At 30.6% G+C, this 24,396-nt stretch overlaps 4 protein-coding genes across 7 annotated transcripts; 2 read left to right on the forward strand and 2 right to left on the reverse strand.

The window, feature by feature from the left end:
* The first annotated feature begins 1,233 nt into the window (after window positions 1-1,233).
* On the forward strand, window positions 1,234-5,802 carry LOC105795478 (equilibrative nucleotide transporter 3). 3 transcript variants are annotated; one of them, XR_008194643.1, is made up of 3 exons: window positions 1,234-4,616; window positions 4,708-4,812; window positions 5,414-5,802. XR_008194643.1 is itself a non-coding variant. In XM_012625117.2 (3 exons), the coding sequence occupies exons 1-3, from the start codon at window positions 4,575-4,577 to the stop codon at window positions 5,458-5,460; spliced, it is 249 nt and encodes an 82-aa protein (XP_012480571.1). In that variant the 5' UTR covers window positions 3,020-4,574; the 3' UTR covers window positions 5,461-5,802. The 3 variants fall into 3 exon arrangements, 1 of the variants encoding a protein (XP_012480571.1); XR_008194642.1 differs by having other exon boundaries at window positions 1,234-4,345; window positions 4,504-4,616; window positions 4,708-5,802; XM_012625117.2 differs by having other exon boundaries at window positions 3,020-4,616; window positions 5,359-5,802.
* Window positions 5,643-10,048, reverse strand: LOC105795477 (phosphatidylinositol 4-phosphate 5-kinase 8). Of its 2 annotated transcripts, XM_012625114.2 has the most exons (10): window positions 9,633-10,048; window positions 9,213-9,348; window positions 8,061-9,137; window positions 7,750-7,917; window positions 7,488-7,653; window positions 7,280-7,390; window positions 7,023-7,210; window positions 6,718-6,869; window positions 6,390-6,558; window positions 5,643-6,082 (listed from the first exon to the last, which is right to left on the reverse strand). In XM_012625114.2, the coding sequence occupies exons 2-10, from the start codon at window positions 9,305-9,307 to the stop codon at window positions 5,800-5,802; spliced, it is 2,409 nt and encodes an 802-aa protein (XP_012480568.1). In that variant the 5' UTR covers window positions 9,308-9,348; window positions 9,633-10,048; the 3' UTR covers window positions 5,643-5,799. The 2 variants fall into 2 exon arrangements, with proteins under 2 accessions (XP_012480568.1, XP_052484740.1); XM_052628780.1 differs by having other exon boundaries at window positions 9,213-10,048.
* Window positions 10,049-16,441: 6,393 nt separating this feature from the next.
* On the reverse strand, window positions 16,442-17,114 carry LOC105795479 (organ-specific protein P4). The gene is made up of 2 exons (XM_012625119.2): window positions 16,975-17,114; window positions 16,442-16,883 (listed from the first exon to the last, which is right to left on the reverse strand). Exons 1-2 carry the CDS (start codon window positions 17,017-17,019, stop codon window positions 16,596-16,598), a joined length of 333 nt encoding a protein of 110 aa, XP_012480573.1. The 5' UTR covers window positions 17,020-17,114; the 3' UTR covers window positions 16,442-16,595.
* Window positions 17,115-21,519: 4,405 nt separating this feature from the next.
* Window positions 21,520-22,858, forward strand: LOC105795480 (BURP domain-containing protein BNM2A). Its single transcript, XM_012625121.2, has 2 exons — window positions 21,520-21,842; window positions 21,918-22,858. Exons 1-2 carry the CDS (start codon window positions 21,783-21,785, stop codon window positions 22,701-22,703), a joined length of 846 nt encoding a protein of 281 aa, XP_012480575.1. The 5' UTR covers window positions 21,520-21,782; the 3' UTR covers window positions 22,704-22,858.
* Window positions 22,859-24,396: the final 1,538 nt, after the last annotated feature.

Below are 24,396 nucleotides of genomic sequence, written 5' to 3' on the forward strand. Positions count from 1 at the left end.
ATATTTCAATTTTGGTTCTCTAACAAAATTTATGGCTTCATCCCTAAAAGTAATAGTATCGTGTAATAGTAAAATGCGTTGCACTTAAAAAGAACTCAAATTCAAACTTTAATGACAACGTTATTAAAAAAAGCAATAATAAATCCGGAAAAAATAATCGTGAAAATTGAAAAAATGGTAAATACAAAATAATTTAAAATAAATTTAAAGATTGATTTAAGGGGCAAACTAATCATGTGATATAGTTCTACATTGGAAAGTGGAATGCAAAGTTTTAAGAATCTCAATGCTCCAAACATAAAATAAAGATTTGAATATTAAATCATTTATACACTAATTTTTGTTTGTTTCTTTTCGTAACATCAAGCATTCAAAGATCCTAAATGACTAAATGTTTAGGGTTTTTTTTTACTGCTCCATCTTGTCACTGACCTAACACCTCCACCTACACACTCTTATTATTTACTATATATCATATATATAATATTTTTAACCACACTTAAACCTATTCAAAAGTCGGGTAACCTATCTAATTCGGGTCTGGTTTAGATAAGGATTTTCGTTTCGGAGCGACTTGAATTTAATTTAAATAATAAAAAAATACCTTCAAATTAAAATTTAGTTATAAAAATGTATAAAATAGCAACTAAAAAAATTATAATTTTAGTATTTTATTAATTTTTAAATAATAAAACGGTTTTTTAGATGGTCCGAAAAACGGACTTAAACTTGAAATTTTTTTGAAACCAGGCCGACCCTCCCCCATTTCAAAATACAACTCAAATAATCAATAAGATGTATTTTTTTATATCTATTTGTGAGATTAAACAACTCCACTAATAATTATATATTTATTATATTTTATACGCTATCAATATATTATTAAATATAAATTTTAATATATATGAGTTTGTATTTGATGTATTAATAGTATTATAAATTCATATATCATTAGTGAATCTTATTAAAAGATCATTCGTTATACTAATACTAACAACCGGGTCTAAAATTTTGATAAAATTTAACCTGAATCGAACCCAACCCAACCCGATAGAATGATAATCCTTGTAATTATTAAAAATTTTAACATGTAACATCTTATAACCCTTTAAGAAGAGCGTGAAGATACGCGCTATACGATAAGTGTGAGAGAGATGTGACCAAAGGACATGTTCTTAACCTCATTTCTCTCTATAAATCCAAGTATGCTAGGGTTTTTTTTCTTTCAAGGAGAGAAACAAAACATGTTCTTTGTGTTTTTTTCTTTAATCTCTTTTGCCTCAATTTTTTTTTCTCAGAAATAATCCCTGAGCTTGTTTATCGTTAAAGCAAGAAAGTTGATGGAAATGGGTTGTCTTTGAGAGGAATGTTGGCTGGCTCGATGCGACAGCTTTGAGATTGTAAAGTGTGATCAAAGTAAAAGGTATCATCGGACCAGGCTTCATTCCCCTCAAACATTTTCATTTTTAAGGCAAAGTTGAAGGAAAAAAACTGTGTAAAAGGAGAAACGGTTGATGGGAATGTTGTTTGGCTCGAGGTCATATAGGTTGATCTTTTATATATAATTTCCATGAAATTTTCTTGGATTTATTTAAATTTTCCGGGAAAGTTTCTGGATATGTGTATATATATAGCCTTATATGATCTCGGACCAGGCTTCATTCCCGTCAGCCAAACACTTCCTCCGACCAGTCATGAGTTGTCGTTGTTTAGTTTCAGGCAATGGCTTGTGGGGTTAAAAAATGGGAGTAGTTTTTAAGGTGTCTTTTTTGTGTGCATGGAATCATTTTGTCACACTTGTCAAAGATGCTAACAAACAAAGATAAAAAAAAAAAAAGAGATGCCATTGACTTAGTTTTTAATTTGATGCCTCTTTTTGTGTTGACCATGTCTCTTCTTTCCATGTTTGATGACAAATTGTTCCTACACATAAATGAAAAATCTATGGTCTTTACTAATTAATTAATGGTAAAATCTCTTTTCAATGTATAGTAATTAATTAATAATAATTTTTTTAACAATTTCATTATAAGCTTTTGTAGTCTTTTCTTAACCATTAAATAGAAAAATATTGCATTTCAGTGCATCTGAAACCATGTCTTTTTGTACTGGCAACAATGCTCGTACCAATCGAGTTAAGATTCAATTGGCATAAATTCTCTTTTCTAAGTAGACTACTATTTTTCTTATATCCTCTAAAATATTTAGGATTTAAACTCGAGTTTTCTTTAATATACTTAATTATTACATCCAATATTTTATTGTTTTTTTTATTGTGAAGGATAAAATAGTAATTTTATTTTTAGTAGCCTACAAGGAGATAAGAAAATTTGAACATCATCTACCCATATTGCCTTAGCAGACATGAATGAAGTAAACCCTCACATATGTATGTATGAGAAAAAAAAGTAGGTTTGCCATTTCATGCACGAATGTTCAGTGGGTATATCTATTGTTTTGCTGTATATACATACAAAGGTACGTACGTACATACATACATACATACATACATATATACATATGTGTCTTTAATTTGTTTTTCGCTTCTTTTGGTCAAGGTTGGATATGGTGAAATTACATAGAAGTCTCGAAGATGAGGGCTTTGATTCCCATGTGAAGTGAAATGTATATCATATTGGGTCTTGGTTTTATATGCATCATTCATGTTTTTTTTGTCTTTTAAGAATGTAACTTCCGATGCCCAGTATGATCAACTGAGCAGGAAAAACAATGTAACTGATGCATTAACTCCTCTGTATGTATGTATGTACGTATGTATGTTGCATTACCTTGATTATATGCTACTGATTTCATACTTGATTATACTTAAACTTCTTGCAATATATGAAAAAAGATGTAAATATAGAAATTAAATTTACATTTAAGTAACATTTATTTAAATTTATTCTTAAATGTACTGAATAAAACCACCACAATATTTCTCCCAATAAACAAAAATTGACAATTATGTAAATATAGAAATTAAATTTACATTTAAGTAACATTTATTTAAATTTATTCTTAAATGTATATTTCTCCCAATATACTTATCATATTTTTAAAATATGTTCGAGGTTAATGGTTGTCCCTCTCAATAATATCGTCTTCAAAATTTGACGTAACTATCTTATTTATTTAAACAAAATATAAATTTATATTTTCATATTATATAAGTGGTGTTTAAAAATTTCACAAGTAAAATTAAATAGGCAGCATATGAGTTTTTTTAAAAATAAACATATAATAGTATTTAAAATTTAATTATTAAATTAAAATTTTATTAACAATTTATAAAATAAAATCCCATTTTACATTTTAATTTTATTCAAATTTCAATTAGTTAATTCGTGAAACTAAATTTAACTCAAAGTTTTATAATAATATCATGGGTGAAGGGTGTGGGTATGGTATAAGGGTAGAGATGGGTCTGAGATGGGCCTTCACTGTCTTAGTTGAATGGAATAATATTAGTTTTAGTCCCTTTCAATTATCAAGTATTCAATTTAAAATTTTATTTTGATACCAATACCATATAGATAAGATTTAAAAAATTGCAATATTTTAAAAATTCATAATTAAAGCACAATATTATTTATTATCGCAAGCAAACTACTACAGCTTAGTTTTATTTAATGAAATAATCATAAATAGAACTTGTGTGTTGACTTGATAGTTAGGGCGTTTATCGCTTCAAGTGTGGCTTGGGTTCGAGTCGTGTTGTTGTTTGGGCTTTGCCCTCCTCTAATAATTCATCAAGAGAAAAGTATAAAATAGAAAAATAAAATTTAGGTCCCACCTTCATAAAATGAAAATTTTACACTTTAATCCTTGCACTTTTTAAATTTATTCAATTTAATCCCTATCTTAATTTTTTAAAAAATTAACAGTCCAGTGACTTAAATAAAAACTTTCGAATAGTTTAATGACCATTTTGTAACTTCTTGAAATTAAATGACCAGAACGTAAACTTACTAATAATTTAATGACTCGAGTGTAAGTTACCCTATTTGTTGTTGTTGTATTCATAATCCTGGATCCACCAAAACTTAATCTGGCAACGGCATTTCTCTTTTCTTGAAAATCAAAACTTCACAGAGTACATTTTTGGAAACTAGGATTCTCTTTGATTGACTTAACTTTTTCAGTGTCTGGTTTTAAGCAGCACTCACCCCTATTTGTCCCTTAATGTTATTTTCACAGGTCACTGCCCAATCGTGTATGTATATCTTGCAGGGAACCCCTCAATGATTTTAGAAACCTTTCTTTCCCAGTCAATAGCCATAATGTGCCGATCGCAGTTCAAATTCATTATTAGACACTAAAAAGAACACTACTCTAGGCTAAGGTAAAACAATCTCTTTGTATTATACTATACAGCCTTCACACTACACACCAACCCGTATGAAAATAAATGTCTGCTTTTCTTCTTTTTTTTCGTATTTTTGGTATGTGACCGACTTTGCTGTCATCGATTAATATATTTCTACTTTTAAGAGTATCCAGTTCCGAGCACACTACATGGCTTTTGTTTTGTCAAGGTCTTCTTAAAACTGCTGCAGTTGATTCAAATAGATATGGCTGATGTTGATAGAGGAGAATCACCTTCAAGGCTAGAGGTTTGTGTTTTTTATTTTCTTCATTGTTAGTATCAATGGAGTTTAGGGTTCTTTCTTCTACAATTTAATGCTTGTATTATTGAATAATCAGGGTAAGTTTTGTGCGGCGGTAGCTTGTTGGATTCTTGGATTTGGTTCTCTCATCTGTTGGAATAGCATGTTGACAATGGGAGATTATTACTATCATCTATTCCCTGTAAGTAACTTCTTTTCCCTTAGAAAACACTAAAAAACAACAATTACGTTTTTTAGTGACGATATATACTGACAATAAAGAGTTTCGTCACAAATAATTTATTATTTGTGACGAATTTTATTTGCAACACTAATGAAACAAGTAAGATCATTTATTTAGTGACGTCTTCATAATGATTGTTGCAAGTACAACTTCCGATAAGTGATCTATTCTTACTTTCTGTTTTATGCTCTAGAAATACAAGATCAGTTAGTCCGAATTACAATATATATGTAATTTTTCAGCTGATGATGTGATACAATCTTAAAATATCAGATTCAGTGTTCAGATCATCGGTTTTCGATTCAATCAATGCGACTGTTGGACCAATAATAATTAAATGGTTAATTAAAAATTCATAAAAATCTAAAATATTTTAAAAAATAAAATCAGTTCAACCTGTTTAGCTGTCGATATCTTGATAAGGTGTGACAATTAAGCGAGTTTTTGAGCAGCTTACTTTGAAAACCATTATGCTATTGATGGTTTCGGTTAATCAAATCTTAGGGAAAAGGTACTTTTTTTATAAGCGAAGATGTAAGTTGGAATCATGTACGTGAAGGTAGCAAGCAAAACTGTGAACAACATACGGATGCTCAGCTGGGATGACGGTCTATCAGCACCGAGGAGTGAGCTTGACACTTGAGCTCTTGCCAACTAGCCTGTTTGCTTTAAAAAAGATTAGCTTGCCATGCAAGCAAAGAAACCAACAACCATTTTTGTATTTTAGACTTCTCTTGCTGCAAAAGTTTTAGAATTTCAAGATGTAATTCTCAGTTATTGGAAACAAATTGCATGCAGAACCAAAGCTTGATTAATTCTTAGCTATTAGATATCTCAATATCACTTGCAAACAATACAGTAGGTACAGATGGTTATTGGCTTATCGATTTTGTCAAAGTGAACCAAAATATAGAAGCAATGGTAGAAACATATATCTGTTTTTTTTCATGGTTGTTCCGGGAAAACTTTTTGCTTTAAGAAATTGATGAAACGTTGAGCATAAAGCTCAGGTTCAACAACAGATATTGACAAGGGATCAAATTTCACCGATTTGCATGCATGCTCGGCCTTTTTCTTTGCATTGTATTCCTGTAAAATGTCAATAATTCCCATATAGATAACCACATCATAAACCTCGAAAAGTTCAACTTCAGCTGAATCTGCTTCATCCCGGGAAAGCTTTTGGTTAGCTTGTGCGGGCATGTTCACTCCTAGTTGTACCTGTAACCTGAATAAAAAAGGGGTCACCAACTGAATAAAACAAGTCCAACAACAGCTTCTATCCTTACCATACAATCAGGCTATACACCTTTCTTTGTGTTGAAGGTTCATTTCTTTTGTAGCCCTTACTATTTGTTATGTTAGTGACTGACATAGCTCGGTCCAAGGAACATGCAAGCTTATAAGAATACTAGGGTATGCTAGATAATCAGTAAAGCCGAAAATAATCAACAAGTATCAGGCCAAATACTTTTTGTATAAGGTTCGAAACAAAATTTCAGTTGTGTAAAAAGAATGAGAACAAAAGCAACTACCTTCCAGTACCGGGAACCAAAACATCGACTTCCTTGTCACCTAGAGAGAAAGCTCTTAAGGGTCTTCCTCTAATATGAGGACCGGGATCAGTGCTAACGGAGCTGGGTTCGTGGGCCACAAGCAACAAGCCTTTTGAAGGGAATAACACTTCTCCATCTGTAGTCGGACCTGGTGTAAACAGAACATGAGTCGAATCAGTTCATCACATAAACTAAGCACGAGATAATAAACTATTCTGTTCCCACCCTATTCCACTTCATCACATAAACTAAGCACGTAAGAGCAGATTATTAACATAAAATGGTTAAATCAGATAGCGATATCTACCTTGACCTGCCGGTGAACTCTCAGTATTAGGCATCATGGGAGGTTTTAGCAGGCCATTTAGTTGCTCAGGAGCTCTAAAATGTAGCCCCAATAGAAGGCTATAATCAATTATATGTTGAGATTTCAAGAAATTGCAGTCTAGAGCAATTTGGCTACAATACGAAGAAAAAAACGCTGCTTGTTAGAAGTCAAGTAGACATGGAGTCATAGTCATGACAAAACATAACAGGGTTTCAGTTTATCAGTTATGAGAAAATTTGTAGTACCAATGCACATGTCACGGAGGATGAAACAGAGGAACTTACTGAAAAAAGAATTTCTGCAATGATTTGTCCATTTGAAACTCATACGATAGATCAAGATCCTTCAATATAGAATTTTCGTGAATTTTATCTTTATCGGTACATCTTCCGTGAGTTGATCCCTTTAGATCATAACGACGATGAATTCGCAGTTCTGTGCAAAACATATTCCCCATAACCACAAACCGCACCTAGTAGCAGAAAATCGACCATAAGCTCGGTGCAACATACATAAACAAAGCCATACGGATGACACACACCTTTCTTTTGCCATGTACAGTTATCTGGTGGAGCCCGAAAAACTTTGTTATGAGAGTATTTTCATGTTCTTTCACGTGATTATAATATTTAGGCAACATCTTCAGTAAAACCTACACAGAAGAAAATTTACTTGTGTAACATAGAGGAACATTAACAAACAAAAATAAGGAACATGTTACATGCATGAAAACCAATATAGGTTCGAACCTTGAGCTCGGATTTTTTCAATGTTTTGATCACAAATCTATCATCAAGAGATAGATAGAAGATACTTCCACTTTTTCCCGGAGAAGAAATCTCTGTGAGACCATCATCACCACAAATGGACATCATGTACTCAGCTGCATCTAGCTTGAACATCTCCCTCAAGTTCCTTAACATAGTACAAAAAACGAAGCAAAAAGTATAAGATCGTTATTCCATCATTATTGCAGATCATTAAAGCAACATGTCCATAGGATTTTAATACCTGAAAACCATAGGACAATAATCTTTCCAGCAAAAATCAACAGATTTGTGTGGAGGCGTAAACTGTGAACCCCTTCTAGGGAAAAACATAGTAATTCTAGCTCGATGGCCAAAATCAGCAGTTCGAACCTCACGCTTAGGGACCGGTGTTATCTTGCCAACAGTATACCTGTGAACTTCAATCAATCATGTTATAACATGTAATAAATCCAAAGATAATATACATACATGCACACACACACACACACACACACGTAAAAATATAGTTGAGTTGTTAAAGAAAAGGAAGGAAATTCAATCTTGATTAGTTACCTTATACCGAGTTGTAAATTAAGCATCAAATGATAGCTGTTTTTGCCTTTGAAAATGCCAAAACACGAACTCTTTTTGGTTTCTTTGGCGTGATGTTTAGTTTTCTTTTCGGCCTTCTTTGGTAATTCAGTGTAACCTCGGACTCTCTCTTTGATCATAACTCCTTGCATGTATTCCCTCTCGTAAACTACTGCAGTACTTTTTTGCGCCTCACTTTGACCGCCATCGGAATCAAAGGAGAATGTGCCTGAGGAATAATGGTGCATGGATTCTTTACTGGAATCAGAATGTCTAGAACTCTCAGCACTCTTATGCGATATTCGACCTGAACTTCTTAGAACTCCACTCACTGAGATCTTCTCAGAAACACTACGCCTAACACTTCGTTTCTTGACTGTGCTTCCCTCCAAATTTAATGATGAGCATTGAGACAACACACTTTTAGGACCATTATCATATCCCAGAGAGATACAAAACTTCTTTAGAGAAGGGCGTTTACTACCAGCAGGATAGAAAACTCCTTTACCATCCTTAAGCCCCCTGGTCCATGTTCCAAAATAGTATCCCCCATCGGCATATTGATAAATTCCCGACCCGTGTCTCAAACCATTTAACCAACAACCATTGTACTTATCACCATTTACCCATTCCATAACACCTCTACCATGCATTTTCCCGCGTTTCCAATTCCCGGTATATTTGTTTCCATTGTTCCAAAAGTATCTACCATTACCTTCATGCTCACCTTCCTTCCACTCCCCTTCATAAACATCTGAATAAGAATACTTCTTTCTTCCAAATCCATGCTGTATATTCATCCTCCATTGTCCTTCGTACATGGATCCATCAGGTGATGTAAGCGTGCCAAAACCATGAAGGTAACCCCCCGAGATATCACCGTTGTATCTTTCTCCCGATGGCCAAAGTAACAATCCTTTACCTGTCATTTTCCCTGCTTCCCAATCACCCTCATAAACCATTCCGTTCGACCACGTATACTTCCCCTTGCCATGGGGAAGAACATCCTTAAAATCACCAACATATAAATCTCCATTCGAGAAGACCTTCTTATTAGGCCTACAAGAAGAAAATTTTAAGTAACCATACATGATCTAATACATGTGAAGGAACCTGAAGAGAATGTAATAATACCTTTCAACATTCTCCACATCGATACACGATACAGGACCGATCGGTTTGGCATTGATTTCAGAATCCTCATCAATCAGATTCCTCAAGCAAGTCATTCAATCACTTAAATAAGAAATTCTCTAAGCAACTTTTGAATCTGAAATGCAATTCATTTACCCCCGTTAAAGTTGAAACATTAACAACAACAACAATAATTGACTTGTAAAGCGATAATTTTCCCTTTTGCAGCTTTTATCAAACATCTTCCATGCTTTTATGTTCTTATTCTCTATACTAAGATAACAACAGCTAAGAAACATAACCAAACTGATAATCAAAATCCTAAAATTTATGCAGAAACAGATAAAAATAAACCCCAAAACAGTGAAGATTCGCACTTAAATTTTAAGCTAAGAAAAAAAAAACGAAGGGTACACTCACAGATAAATAAGCTTAGCTCCCTTCTTCTAAACTTGAACAGTCAGAGCAAAACAACAAAATTTATATGAAAATAAGAATAAGAATAAACCCAGAATTTGGACACCATAAAAGATTAAAGGGCAAAAAGGAAAAAAGAAAAAGAAACTAAATGAACATATGATTATTGTCAAAATTTTCCATCAACCGACTAGCCCTTAAGAATCATATATATTCAAGAAGAATGTATTCTTCTCGAAAATTGACACTTCACCTCTCTATAACTCTATCTCTATCTCTATCTCTAACATTTTCTATTTGTTTTTTTAATATATTTTTGGATTATGCGAATCCCTTTTTCATTACCAAATCCTTTTAAATTTTCAGTATGGGAATCAAAGTTCTTTTCCCAACACTCTTTTTTTCGAAAAAAAGGTTTTGGTTCTACTACAAAATTGTTTGTTTTTGTGCTTCTGTGTTTTTCTGTAGGAGACTGATCAGCAAAAGCAAATAGGTCAATTTCTGTTTTTAGTCCTTGTACTATACTTAAGTTTTCGAATTAAAATTTCAGTCTTGAACTAAATAGGTCAATTCTTTTATTGGTCTCGTAACTTCTGGATTCAATCCTTATTTCCTATTTTGGTCAGTTTTAGCCTCTATATTTTTTTTTAATTTTGAAATTCCAATCCTGACGGAAACAATAGTCATTAATAACAATACGTAGAAATAACAAGCTGATATAGCATTTCACATTTTATAGATGACAGAATTTAACCTCAACTGTATGGTTAGGACTAAATTTTTCAAAATTTGAAAACTACGAAAATCAAAAGTCACTGATTAAAATATAAGGACTAAATTTGTAACTTACTCATAGTATAAGGACTAATAAAAAATTGACCAAACAACTAAGAAGACAGAGAGGAACAACTCATTTGCCACATGTCCCATTATTTATCATTATTTTCTAAAAAAGTTACACACTAATTTGTCTTGTAATTTGGTTCCATATAATATCTTTCATGTATATTACTTAAATATTTACGTAGTTAAATATTTTTTAAAAAGTGAGAAACTCACTTTATTCTTCATAATTTTTAATTTACCTGATTTTATGACTATATTCTTTATATCATGTGTTTGAAATTAATGAGTCAACAAAATCCAACTTTGGGCTAATTTAATTTAAGGGTATAATCAACTTTTTTTTCTTCACAAAGGTACTTACTAATTTATAGCAATATTCTACCTAATGCTTTCTCCTCTTTCTTTTGATGCATGTGATTCGTTTTCTTCTTGTTATTTAGTCCCTGAACTTAATAATTCTTTTAATTGGTCCCTGAATTTACTGTTGTTCATATTAGTTCCTAAAACTGATCACACTTTTGCAGGATTTAAGTTTAGGGATTAAATTGAAAAGGCTGCCAAGTTTAGAGACTAATGTGGATAAAAAAAGCTCAGGGATCAAGGTGAGAAGAATTGTCAAGTTCAGTGACTCAATATTGCTTTATCCCATATATTATATATACACACACGCTATTAGTCTCTATACTACGTGTAAGTTATGGAATACGTCTTTGTACTTTCCAAAATTTGAATTTTCAGTTTTGATCTAACAAAAATTGTTAACTTCAACAAGTTATGTTATTTTCAAAATCTTATATGGCAAACATATTATCACATGTATAATGCCATGTCAATTTGTTATTTTCACGTATTACTCACACACAAAAAAAGACAGCTAATAGATTAAGTGATTGTCGTTTGTATCAAAACTAAAATTTTAAATTTCGAAAAGTATAAAGACTAAAATGATGAAATTGGAAGACATGGACTAAATCTATTACTTTACACATAGTATAGACCTAATAGCATAATTAAACCAAACAGTTTTAACTGCTACGGTTTGGGTTATGATCGAAAATTTAAAATAAGAAAAGTATATATAGGGAACAAAATTGACCATTTTAAATAATACAAAGATTAAAATCAACCCAATTGAAGTATAAGAATTAAATCCATAACTTAGCATATTATAAGGACTAATAGCACAATTTGACCTATAATATATATCCCAACAATTGAGGATGATCTGAAAACTTAGATGTATGTATAATGGATATATCCAGCATACACATCATCAAAAATGAAATAATTGAATATCTCAATATCCATGATTAAGATATTTTTTGAAATCAATTATTTATTACCTTATTACGTGGATCAGCTTGGAGCATGTGACACAGTACTTAGTTATGTTCGGTGGCGGAGTTAGAAAAATTTTGTTGGGAGGGTCGGAATTAAATTGGTAAAAATGTAATTTTATTATTTTAATAGTTTATATTTTTATAAATTTTAAAGGATTAGATCGAATTTTTATCATTTTTAAAGAGATTACATTATAATTTTACTAATACTGATTTAAAATTTATAAATGAGATTCGAATCCCTATCAACCCTCCTGGCTTCGCCGCTGGTCATGTTAGCTACATTATTACCATTTATAATGATGTGTCTAACATGTATTCGAAAATGAAAATTTTCTTACTAAAAATGAAATTTTCATATGAATTTGTGTATACAATGGTGACAAGCGACTAACTGCTTCACCGCTAATGGTGGGTGATGGGTGATGGGGGGAGTAGGATTTAATTATAATATTTACCTATTTTATGTTTAATTAAATTTAGCTCAATTTGAATTATTAGTTTAAAATTGGTATAATATTAAATTTAACTTTTAACATTTATATTTTTATTAATTTGACTCTTATTTTTCTTTTAAGTTAAATTTGATTTTGATATTTTAAAAATATGTTAAATTTTACCATCAATTTTTGAAAAAATCGAAATGGTTTTTCTAACGAGAATACCAACTAAAATTTTAAATTTTTAAACACGACAACTTACATGACAGTCTACGTGTACTCTATGCTTTTTTTTATTATGTTTTATGAACTTTTTATATATTTTTATTTTTAATTATGATTTATTTTATAATTTTTAAATTATATGTTCACGTGAAATATAAGACAAATGATGTTATGTTAGCATGATGTGCATATGGGCTGCCATGCAAGTTATCAAGCCAACAACGTTAAAAATTAATGTTTTAATCATCATTTCTGTTAAAAAAAAAAGCAAGTTGACTTTTTTTTAAAAGGTTAAGGATTAAATTAATAGAAAATGCAAACGCTAATGACTAAATTTATCATCAAGCCTTTAAAATATTAATTAGGTCTACTTATATTTGTAAATGGCTAATCTTGTTGATATTAATTTTAATTTTTTAAAATATTTATCCTATTTATAATTTTATATATAAGCAACTTGTTTTTTAAATGTTTACATTATAATATTATATATTACTATAAATTTAATTTTTATGTGTTATAAATTACACAGATTTACAAACTTAAAAAAATGGGTTGAGTTGCCTAATTTTTTATTGAAAATGTTGACTAAAACATTAATTTTTATGTTGTTTGCATAGCAACTTGCATGACAATTCATGTGCACATTATGTTAACATAACACCATCTATTTTATACGTCACGTCAACAAATAATTAAAAATTATAAAAATACATCAAAATTAAAATTTAAAAAATATAAAAAGGTTCATAAAAATTCAAAAAAATTTAGCATGCAACACACGTGGAATGTCATGCAAGCTATCTTGTTTAAAAATTTAACATTTTAGTTAGTATTCTAGATAAAAAAAAACATCATTTTAACTCTTTTCAAAAAGTTGATGTTCAAATTTGATTCTTTTTAAAAGGTCGAGTGCCAATTTTAGCTAAAAAGGAATAAGGGCCAAATTGACAAATAATGCAAATATTAAGGCTACATTTGATATTATGCCAAAAATTAAAATCTAATTGTTAACACTGATTGATTTTTGTTAAACCTGAATTTGTGTAATTTACTTGTAATATATGAGTAATGACAAAATTTGACCAAACAAATTTAATCATATCGTTTTGGATCATAATTGAAATTTTGAAATTAAAAAATACAAATACTAAAATTAATCAATTTAAAAATTATATGATTAAAATTTATCAAATTAAAGTATTAAAACTATATCCACAACTTACATAAAATATAGTGGCTAATATCTGAATTCAACTTTCTAATTTCAATACCTTATTATAAGGCTTAATAGTGTTCATACATCAATATTGGGTTAATGTAATTTTAAGTCATTGAATTTGACAATTAAGTTTACTTTGGTATTCGTACATTCTTTTTTCTATTTTAATATATGAATTTGACAACTAAATCTATTTTGGTTCTTGAAATGTAAATGTTTCATAATGTGACACTTTGATATTATACCATATCATCACTTAATTTTTTTTAAATTTCAGGTAATATTGTGAGCTCGTGGTACAATTTCAAAGTGTCACGTCATCAAATCTTGACGAAATTCAAGATCAAGGATCAAAAATAGATTTATTTGTCGAGTTCAGATGTCAAAACAGATCTAGTTGCCAAGTTTAACAACCAAAAAATTATATTAACCTTTTAGTGGTAAAAAAGTACTATGATGACCCTGTATTGTATTAGGAGTTAAATTGCATTTTGTCTTTTTTACTCAAGAAATAGACAACTTAGGCTCTGTACATTAAATCAAAGAGCAAACTGATCTTTTTTGTTAAAACTATCATTCATTTTTATTGTTAAAAACTGACGTGGATGACAGAATAACCTGATAATTACACGTAGATAAAAATTTTAACAAAAAGACCAATTTGTATTTTAACCTAATATACAATAGCTAATTTACTTATTTTTTAGTAGTAGAGAAAGACGAAACAAAATCCACTCCTAAAGTCAAATATAATTTCTCCCTAAGATATCACCACAAATGAGTGATAATTTTTTTTTTTTGCCTACAAGTTCGTTTTTCACTTATTGCTGGCAACCACTATACAAAGACACCCAATTATGTTGTCCCGCAACTTGATCAAAATGGCCACCACTACTAAAGAGTGTAAGAAAATTCCACAAAGACAATGACCTCGTACAAAAAACACCATAATATGAACTATAAATAGCCAGTTTTGTTTAGTATCATCCCACCATGAATGATCAATGTCTACCTTGTATAGTACGGATTGTGTTATAGGTTAGAAAATGATGTTTTATAATTGGTTAAATTTCATGATTAGTCCCTATACTATGTATGAATTGTACAACTTTCGATCTTTTTCCTTTTTAAATTTTAAAATTTCGGCATTTAATTAAGTGTAGCTTTTATTGTTATTTCCAATACCTTATGTGACAAACATATTATCATGTGGAAATGTTATATTAGCTCAAGGGTGGTGCCACGAGGCTGGTGGGGGGCTAGAAAATTTAACTTTTACCCCTTCATAATCTATAAAATTTTAAGTTAATATAAGGTAAAATTGTACTTTGACTCCCAAAAATGATAAAATTTTGATTTAGTCCTTTAAAAAATCATAAAGATATAGGCTATTAAAATGATGAAATTACATTTAAACTCATAAAAATATACAACTTAATTCTAACCCCTCAAAAAAAAATTTTTGATTTTGCCCCCATGCGAGCTTATTATTTTTACATATTACTCACCAAAGAAGTCAATTAATGGATTTAATGGGTGTTGTTTGCGTTACGACTAAAAATTCAAAATTCTAAAAGTATAAGGACTAAGAATGATCAATTTGGAGAAGATGGAATAAATCTACAAGATTTTGCATAGTACAACTAGACGAATTTAACTGCTATCGTTTGAGTTAAAATTGAAAATTGAAAATTCGAAAAGTACAAAAATTAAAATTGACCAAATTAAATTATAAATGCTAAACTTACAACTTATGCATAATATAAGGAGTAATAGCAGATGTTGATCTTAGCTCAATGGCAATGTTGAGAGTCGAGAATTGAGGTCAAGGTTTGACCCTCCTAAAATTGAAACTTTTAATTTTAAATCCCTTAAAAATAATAAAAATTTTGATATAAGCCTAAAAGCTATAAAAATATAAACCACTACAGCAATCGAATTATATTTTAACTCTCATAAAAATATATAACATAGTTCCGATCATAGAAAAAATTCCTAATTTACCCGTAAAAAAATTCCGAGTTTGAGTGACACATTATATAAATGCGTAAATTCTCCTATTGGTAATTTAAAAGGAAAGCAGGAGCAAGGGAATTTATACCTCGTATTGTTTTTGTCTGAAGAATGAAAAGCTGGGTGCTACTAGGAATCACAAATTTTATCACCAACAAGGACAAAAGAGATTAAGGAACATGTCTTGTAATTCTCTTTTTCTGCAAAAGAACTGACAGCCTAACAATGAACAATATCTATCAGCTCATGTGCGGTAGAGATTGAATTGCAGGTTACACAAGATGCTTAATCATTCAATTCATGAGTGACCAAAGGAGCACGCTATCTGGTCTGCTTTTGAAACCCTTGTTTTTTATTCCATAATTAGATTTCATCAGGAATAATTTAATTTTAATCTCGATTAAGTTGGACCCAAAACTCAAATTTTGGGTGACCCAAATTGATTCAAAACAGTAGGTATTTATAGCCCAAAACTTGGATAGGAATTAATGTGGGTTTTCAAGTTTATGGCAGCATTCTAGACGCTTATTAAATCACATTTGCTTCTTTACACTTGTATAATAATACACGTGTCACTGTCAAGTTGTTCCGTTTAGTAAAGTACCGAGATTAATTTACCTATTTATTAGTAAAAAAACAAAATATCATTTAAGCCTCAAGAGTACTTTTACCAACTAAAGCCTCCATTTCTGTAAATTTTGTTTTAAGAATGAAACTAGCTCGATGTTGATAATTTATGTTTAAATTTTAATCCCAATAGATATCAGCTAGTATTTCTGACTGTATATATATAACCTCTAAAAATACTACTAGCGGCATACATATCAGACAAAAGAAAAAACCTCCATTAATACAAGCTCTTGTTTTGTTTTTCTTTTTCCTAGTTCTTTCTCTCTGGTTTATCTTGTTTCTGGTCCTTCGTGTGTTTAACATCCTTAGCATGTGTCGTGTCTTCTTGTTTAGATTCCGGACTGTTATGATATATTATAAGACTATGCCGGCTGTCGAAATCTTTAACGAACTGCTTCATTTTCATCTCCGCACCCGAACCCGAACCTGTTTCATCTTCATGTAATAACCCTTTGATTGCTTCAGGCATAGGTTGATCTTTCATCACACTTCTCCAGTATTCCCCTGGTTCTTTTCTTGCATGGTTGAGATTTGCAAACTGTCCAAAAAAAACATAATTAATAAACCAAAAAAATAAAAAAATAAATGATTTTTATTGAATATTTTGATGGAAAAAATATAAACTATACCAGGAGAAGAAAGCAGAAAATAAGGATAGCAATGGAAGTCTTCATTATCTTTTTTGCTATTCTGTTTTGTAAAGCTTTGCAATTCAGTAACCCGTTTTATAGAGGTATTAGGTAAAGGGACAAGGAAGTGATTATTATAACTTTTTTTTTGGTTTCACTGTTTTATTGAACAATCAATTAAATAAGTAGTATTTTTTTTTTATAAAATTATCTTTGCATGATAATTTGCTGTGAATCTGTCGGTCAGGGACCATTGATGTAAAGTTTAATATAATATAAAATAGAGCCCCAAGATTTTAGAGTCCAATGGCAACATTTTCAGGGGTTTCACCACCTCTCTCCTTGACATGACACAAACAATGAGAGATTGAATCTGCTTTGACCTATGGGAAAAAAATGGGCACATCTAGTAGTTAAGGATTGGACTGTGTGTGATTACTTTTAAATCTTCTAAACTGGATTCATTCTTTTTGAAAGAAATTTTTAGAATATTATCCGTTGAGCAGTCGACTAAACTGAACTTCCTGGCAACTTCTTACCAATAATTAATATCATACTTTCCCATGATGGTAGAGAGACGTGTAAGCTGCGTGCTTGGTAGTAAAGGTGAAGTTAAAAATTTTATAACTATTAAAGAGATTAAAGCTATAATTTTCCATTTTAAGCGGGGTTAGGGCCCTTACCTTCGCCCCTGCTTCGTAGGGTTTGAACTCCAAACCCGTAACATATAGATCATTATGGAGAGATTCAGCCAACTATCCAACGGATCATACTTTAAAAATTTATTCTAAAAGAGTCTGTCTCTCTATTTTAAAATGTTATTCTTTTAAAAATTTGTGTCACTTTCAGTGGTAGACAATGTTCTACACGTTTTAATGGGAAGCATAGTTGAAATTTGTATATATGGTGGGAGAGGAACTAATGAAACCTAAAAGCACTAACCTTTTTTAGAGGTCCAAAAACAAAGACAGAGCTGATAAGATATTCAAAGTTTCAAAATCTCTTCTTCTTCCTCTTTTTTTTTTCCCTCAAATCCTATCAGATTTTCTTGTTTTTAAAACTCTATATCTAGAACTGGAATCTCATTTGTCACCAGTTGTACTTGATTAAATTAAGTAATATCTGCAAATCTGTACAGAATATATGCTCCCAACAGCAAACAAGGTTGTAATAATACGCACTTTATGGCAGATGGATAGAATTTAGAAATGGGGTCTGTAAGTGGAACATTATCACTATCATGCTATACAATTTAGAGGTAGTGATGATGTACCAAACACTAATTTAAGTAAGCAGCAAAAGTCCCTTTTTAGTGTTTGGTTGACTTAACTAAATGGGCATTTGTCTTAAAAGAAAAATAAATTAATTAATCATTTCAGCAACTTCTAATGGCTGATGCCTCAGCAAACATGGTTAGGTGTTTTTTTATCAACAGTTGATGTAAGGTCCTTTTCCTATCATTTAATCTTAAATGGTGAACAAATTCAGGACCATTGAGTTCTTAAGTTGACTCTCAAAACCAACATACTTAGCTGCAAAAACATGGAGATCAATTTTAACACACACATATACATATATTTATGGTAAAACTACAATAGAGGCCCTTGTATTAAGAGCCGGATTGCATTTTGTCCTCTCTACTCAAAAAATAGGCAAATTAGTCCCTATACATTAGATAAAGAGTAAATTGGTCATTTTGTAAAAATTTCATCCATTTTTATTGTTACAAACTCGTCTATGTACGTCAGTGTAAGGTATTGTTTGGTTATTTTATTAGCCATGCCAGTTTTTAATAGAATTGACCCAATTTGCTTTTTGGTCTGATATATAGAAGTTAATTTTCCATTTTTTGAATAAAGGTGGTAAAATGTAATTTGACATCTAGTACGGGGGCCTTCATGAAATTTTCACCATATATATAAAATTTTCCGGTCAGCAATGATGCAATGCAAAGTAATGCTTACCTACCATGAAAATACTTATAAGCTTTTAAAAATAAATTTCTGTTGAAAGTTGACCTCTCATTATAAGACAAATATTTGATTACAAGGACTTAATTGAAAACATCACCTTTCCTCATTTAATGCCCTACCAACATGTGAAACATAGCCTACCCTGTATTTATTAACAGTAGTTCGGTAAGATACAACATAAAAAAAAGTGTTTTAATAATTCAAAGATTTGTACATCTTTATTAGTGATTTGTTCTTATTTTAATCATGCATATGTCTCTCTATATAGATATATATTCTCATATACTTTTGCATGATCCTATTGCTGATTATCAGCTGAGGATGGTAAAATGAAAAAAATTATAATTTAATTCTTTAATAATAATAAAATTTTAAATGTCAAAATATATCGAGATAATGATATGATTCAATCTCGATCCTAAATTCTAGATAGAGTTTGAGACCCCGTGACAACTCTAAGTTGGCTCTAAAGTCAACTTCATACACAATTGTCTATTTGGTGCTTGTCAAAAGAGCTTGTCTGGTTGTATTTTTCTTGGTTCCCATTTGGTTCATGCACAGCATCTTTATTTTTATCTATTTTTATCATATGGTTTTGGTCTAATTTTCCTTTTTTTACATTTTTATTATGGCTCTTATGCTATGATTTGCTGGGCACATGATCACTGTCTTGGCCATATGTGCCAAAGTCAACTTTCATTTGCATAGCAAACATGTAAGCTTTGGTTGTACTCTTTTGAAATTTCTTTTTTTTCCCCTATTTTGCTTATTGATAGAATTCTTTACGTAAAAAATTCTCTCTAATCCCTTTCAATTTCGATATTAAGTGAATTAGTAATTCTCAAAAAAATTAGAGTAATTGATTCTTTATCAATTTCGAAAATGAATAATTAAGCATAATTTTGATTGGTATAATAATAAATTCAGCCCTCAAAATTTTAAATACATATATATAATTAGCGGAAAATATTAATATTATGATTAATTGTCCTTAGTTACTCACTTTCGAATTTGATAACGATCAAATTTCTTCGATTCTTTTAGAGTGACCAATTCGTTTCAATATCAAAATCAAGAAGGACTGAAGAGGTGTTTTTACCAATTCTTTTAACTCTTAATCCCAACAGTGTGACCATAATTTTCTTCATTTGGTTTGCTTCACCAACAAGGAAAAGAAAGCTAAGTAATTACAGCAAAAGTTTTTTAAAAGCATTACGAGGACCTTTAATGAAGAAAATTAATAGTTCATGAATCATGCCCTCCTGTTTAATTTCATAAAGTTTCAATTTTTTATCACTCAATCCCATTAGTCAATGTTTCATTGGCTGCTTTTTGTCAAGGGAGTGATAAGATCACTTTCATAGAGTCTCAAAAGAAAGGTCAATCATTCACATTTGTCAACTTTAGGGAAAGAAAAAATGGTGTAGGGGTCTATTTTCCATGTTATGTGGATGATAATATATTATGTAATGTGCAAAAAGTGTGAGAGATTTTGTTCGGATTTAAATCTCAACATTAGGTTTTCTTTTAAATAAAAAGTATAAGGGTAGGCAAGGGTATTGGTCTTCTTCGAAATAGAAAAAATTTACAATTAAATTCTCATATGGTAAAATTATATTTTGATCCCTAGTCTACTAATTGGGTATTTCATGGTAGCCGACATATGTTACCTTGGTAGTGACAAATTTAAAGGTAAACAAGAGTCTCGACCTTTTAAAAATAAAAAAAATTGTAATTAAATCCTCTCTTAATTGATTAAATTAAAATTTAATATATAATAAAATTACACTTTGACATTCAAAAAATATTTAAAGATAGTCGGTATATATCACCTCGACGGCGATGAATTTAAGGAGTAGGAAGGACCTCCTCAAAATGAAAAAATTTGTAATTAAAGTCTCGCTTAAATGATTAAATTAAAAATTAATATATAGTAAAATTATATTTTAACCTTTAAATATAAAAAAAATCTATTTAAATTTTTTAAAATAGTAAAATTATAAAATTATATTTTCCAACCCGTTAAAAGATTTCTGAATTCCACCTGCACTACATCAAACAGCATGTGACCAGCTTTTGATGATGCTTTACTTTAATCATTACACTGAAGAAAATTTAACAACATTTAAGTGGTGTATGGATATTGTAATCTCGTGGAAACATGCATATATTTTCATTTTGAGTACGTTCTCTGCACTTGGATTCTCGCTAATTAACAGGCTTGGTTATCTTAAAATGGAATTTTTTTTTATTTAAATTATTTAAAGTAAAATTTTAATTAATAAAAATAAAATTATACTTTTGATTCCGTTAAAAATATAAAATTTTGATTTAATTTTTTAAAAGTTATAAAAATATAAATTATTCAGATGATAAAATTATATTTTAACTATCATAAAAATTACAATTTAATTTCGATCCCTCTAAAAAAAATTTCTGACTTTGCAGTGTGAGAGTTCTCGATTAATATAGTCAACTCTCCACATAATTTCTATTTTCTAAACCCACCACCATCACCGCACCCTAAACATCATCTTTTCTGTTTTCTAGCTATAGCCCCTGGTTTTTATCATCAGTTTTACTCGGTGAAAGCTAGTGATTTTTTCGAATCAAATAGTGTATTTGGTGTAGACATAAAAGCCAACAAACCAGACAATATGCCGAATGACATAACATTTTTGACCAAAATCTGACGATTATTTTTCTCTAAACTTGATATCTATATGGTGGTGCACATATTTTATTGCTTAAAAAGTGCATTATTTCAATGGAAAATATAATATTGGTCTTTTGTCAGTAAACCCCAAAACAAAGCTGAGTTCCAAAAGCTGAAACATGGGTTCTGGTTTTGCTTCTTGTTGTATCTTCCTTTCTGTTCTTCTTCTTGCTTTCATGGTACTCAACAATATATATATTTTTTCGTGTTCGTTTTAGTTTCGAGTTTAAACTTTGAAACATTTTTTATTGCAGTTAGGACAAGGCAGAAATGTTCGAAGACATCATGTGGAAGAAGGTTCGACCGGCTTGAATTATTTGCGACAGGCTTCAAGTTCCATCGATGGCGACCGTATAGATCCTTCGGGTAAAATTTTCTTCAAGATGGACGATCTTAAAGTTGGTAAAACAATGGCTATTTATCTCACCAACAAAGACCCTTCAACTTCACCTCATTTACTTTCTAGAGAAGAAGCTAACTCAATCCCTTTTTCATCGGCAAAAATCGCACAAATCATTGATTTTTTCCGATTCTCAAAAGACTCGCATCAAGCCAAAGCTATCGAATACACGATCAAACAATGCGAACTCGAACCCCTCGAAGACGAGTTACGGTTTTGCGCTACTTCTCTCGAATCGATGCTCGATTACGCCAGTTCCTTGCTCGGCAAGAAAGCTCAACTTCAAGTTTTCACCACGACTTTTGTTGAAAACCCGACGGTTCCTTTCCGAAACTATACGATCTTGGCCGTGCCTGAACGGATTCGGTCTACAAAAATGGTTGCATGTCACACTTTGCCATATCCTTATGCAGTGTTTTATTGTCACAATACACCAAAGAGTGAAACCAGGTTGTTTAAGGTTTTGCTTGGTGCCGAGAATGGTGATCGGGTTCGAGCTCTGGCTGCTTGTCATATGGATACGTCTCGATGGGACGTCGATCATGTGTCGTTCCAATTGCTGAAAATCAAGCCCGGCTCTTCCCCTGTGTGCCATGTTTTCCCACCGGATAATCTTGTATGGGTGGCTTTGCCTGCTTGAATATATGGAGAAAAATTCAGTAGATATCATATTTCATGTGATGTTATTTGTAATGTTATTGTATGATATGAATGTTAATATATAACACCATGTCCGAGTTGGCTCAGTGATTTAGAACCACGCCATAAATGGAATAAACGAGTTCAATTAGCCTCCCTGTTTGTGTACCAGCAATAAAATAATAAATTCAGTTTTTTTTTTTTTTTGCAAGCAAGGGGTAAATTAGACTTAATGGTAGTAATTATTAGTAAGTTTACATTTTAGTCACTCAATGTCAAATTGTTAAATGTTTTTTTTCTTCTAAAAGTCTGGCTAACAAACTATAAGCGATGATTCGACAATTAGTATGGTGGATCAGTACCCATTAATAAGTAGAAGAGTACTATACCTTAAATCTAAGCCAATCTGATGATCAATATCGGAGATCAAAAAGGAAAATTGTTTAGATTTTGGTTCACAGATTCGTTATGTTCAAAGTTGTTTTATGAAGAAGAAAAAACTAAATTATAGAAAGAGAATGAGAGCTTTTGATTGGTACAAGAGGTGCGAATAGAGAAGCCCATACAACAACAGTTTTAACAATCCAATGACTTAAATGAAAACTTTCGAATAATTTAATGACTATTTTGTAACATTTTAAAGTTGAGTGACCAAAACGGACTTTAATGCAACCTTATTAGTTGACATTGAACAATTAGACAATAAGGCCCAACTGAGCCATTAGCATAGGCTTGCATAACCAAGCCCAATCAAATTGAAAGAACATTTTAAAACAAGAGCATGCAACCATATTTCAAGTATTGCATTGGTTAGGCATTTCAAAAGAATACAGATTCAAAACGAGTTTTAAATTGTCATCTATGGGCTTGTACCGATACTTGACCATGCAGATGTTTATGGGTAAAAGTTTATAATAAGAGTCGAATTGTATTTAGTCTTATTTATTCAAAAAATATAAAATTAATCTCTATAATTAAGATTAAATAGTAAATTAGTCATTTTATTAAAAATTTTATCTATTTTATTATTAAAATTTAGTTATTATACATTAATATAATATACATATAGCACACCACATGTCATTCTTTGATTATTTTGTCGCCATACTAATTTTTAATAGTACTAATAAATGAAATTTTTAATGAAAAAGACTAATTTACTCTTTTATCTAACGATAACAACTAAATTGTCTGTTTTTAACTACTCCCGATAATATGTCATAAACTTAGAGTATATGTTATCTAACTTTTATATATTTTTAAAATTTAAAATTAAAATACACTTGATTATTAAATTCCAATACCGTAATAAATAAATATATGTAGTTGCCAAGAATAAAATAAATAAATTTAAACTCCACAATAAAAGTAATGTTATTTTCCTATATTTCACTCCCATTCCTTTATCACTAACTTCCAAGAAAATCAAATAATTTAATGGTAATAATCAGCAGAGTTAAGGGCACGCACAATTTTTATTTAGCATTTTATAATTTATAAAATTTTAAATTATTAATATTTAAAAATTATATAGATGTATTTACTATACCATTTATACTTATCCATTCATATTAAATGTAAAATAATTGACAGCAAATGTGGCAAGCATATACGATAATAGCAAATTCACACCCTACTCTGAATTATCAGGTGTTTCTTATCAAATAAAGTTTGGTCTGGTGATGAAGTCTGTT

Source organism: Gossypium raimondii, chromosome 3 (genome assembly GCF_025698545.1).
Source record: "Gossypium raimondii isolate GPD5lz chromosome 3, ASM2569854v1, whole genome shotgun sequence".
NCBI classification, from domain to species: Eukaryota; Viridiplantae; Streptophyta; class Magnoliopsida; order Malvales; family Malvaceae; genus Gossypium; species Gossypium raimondii.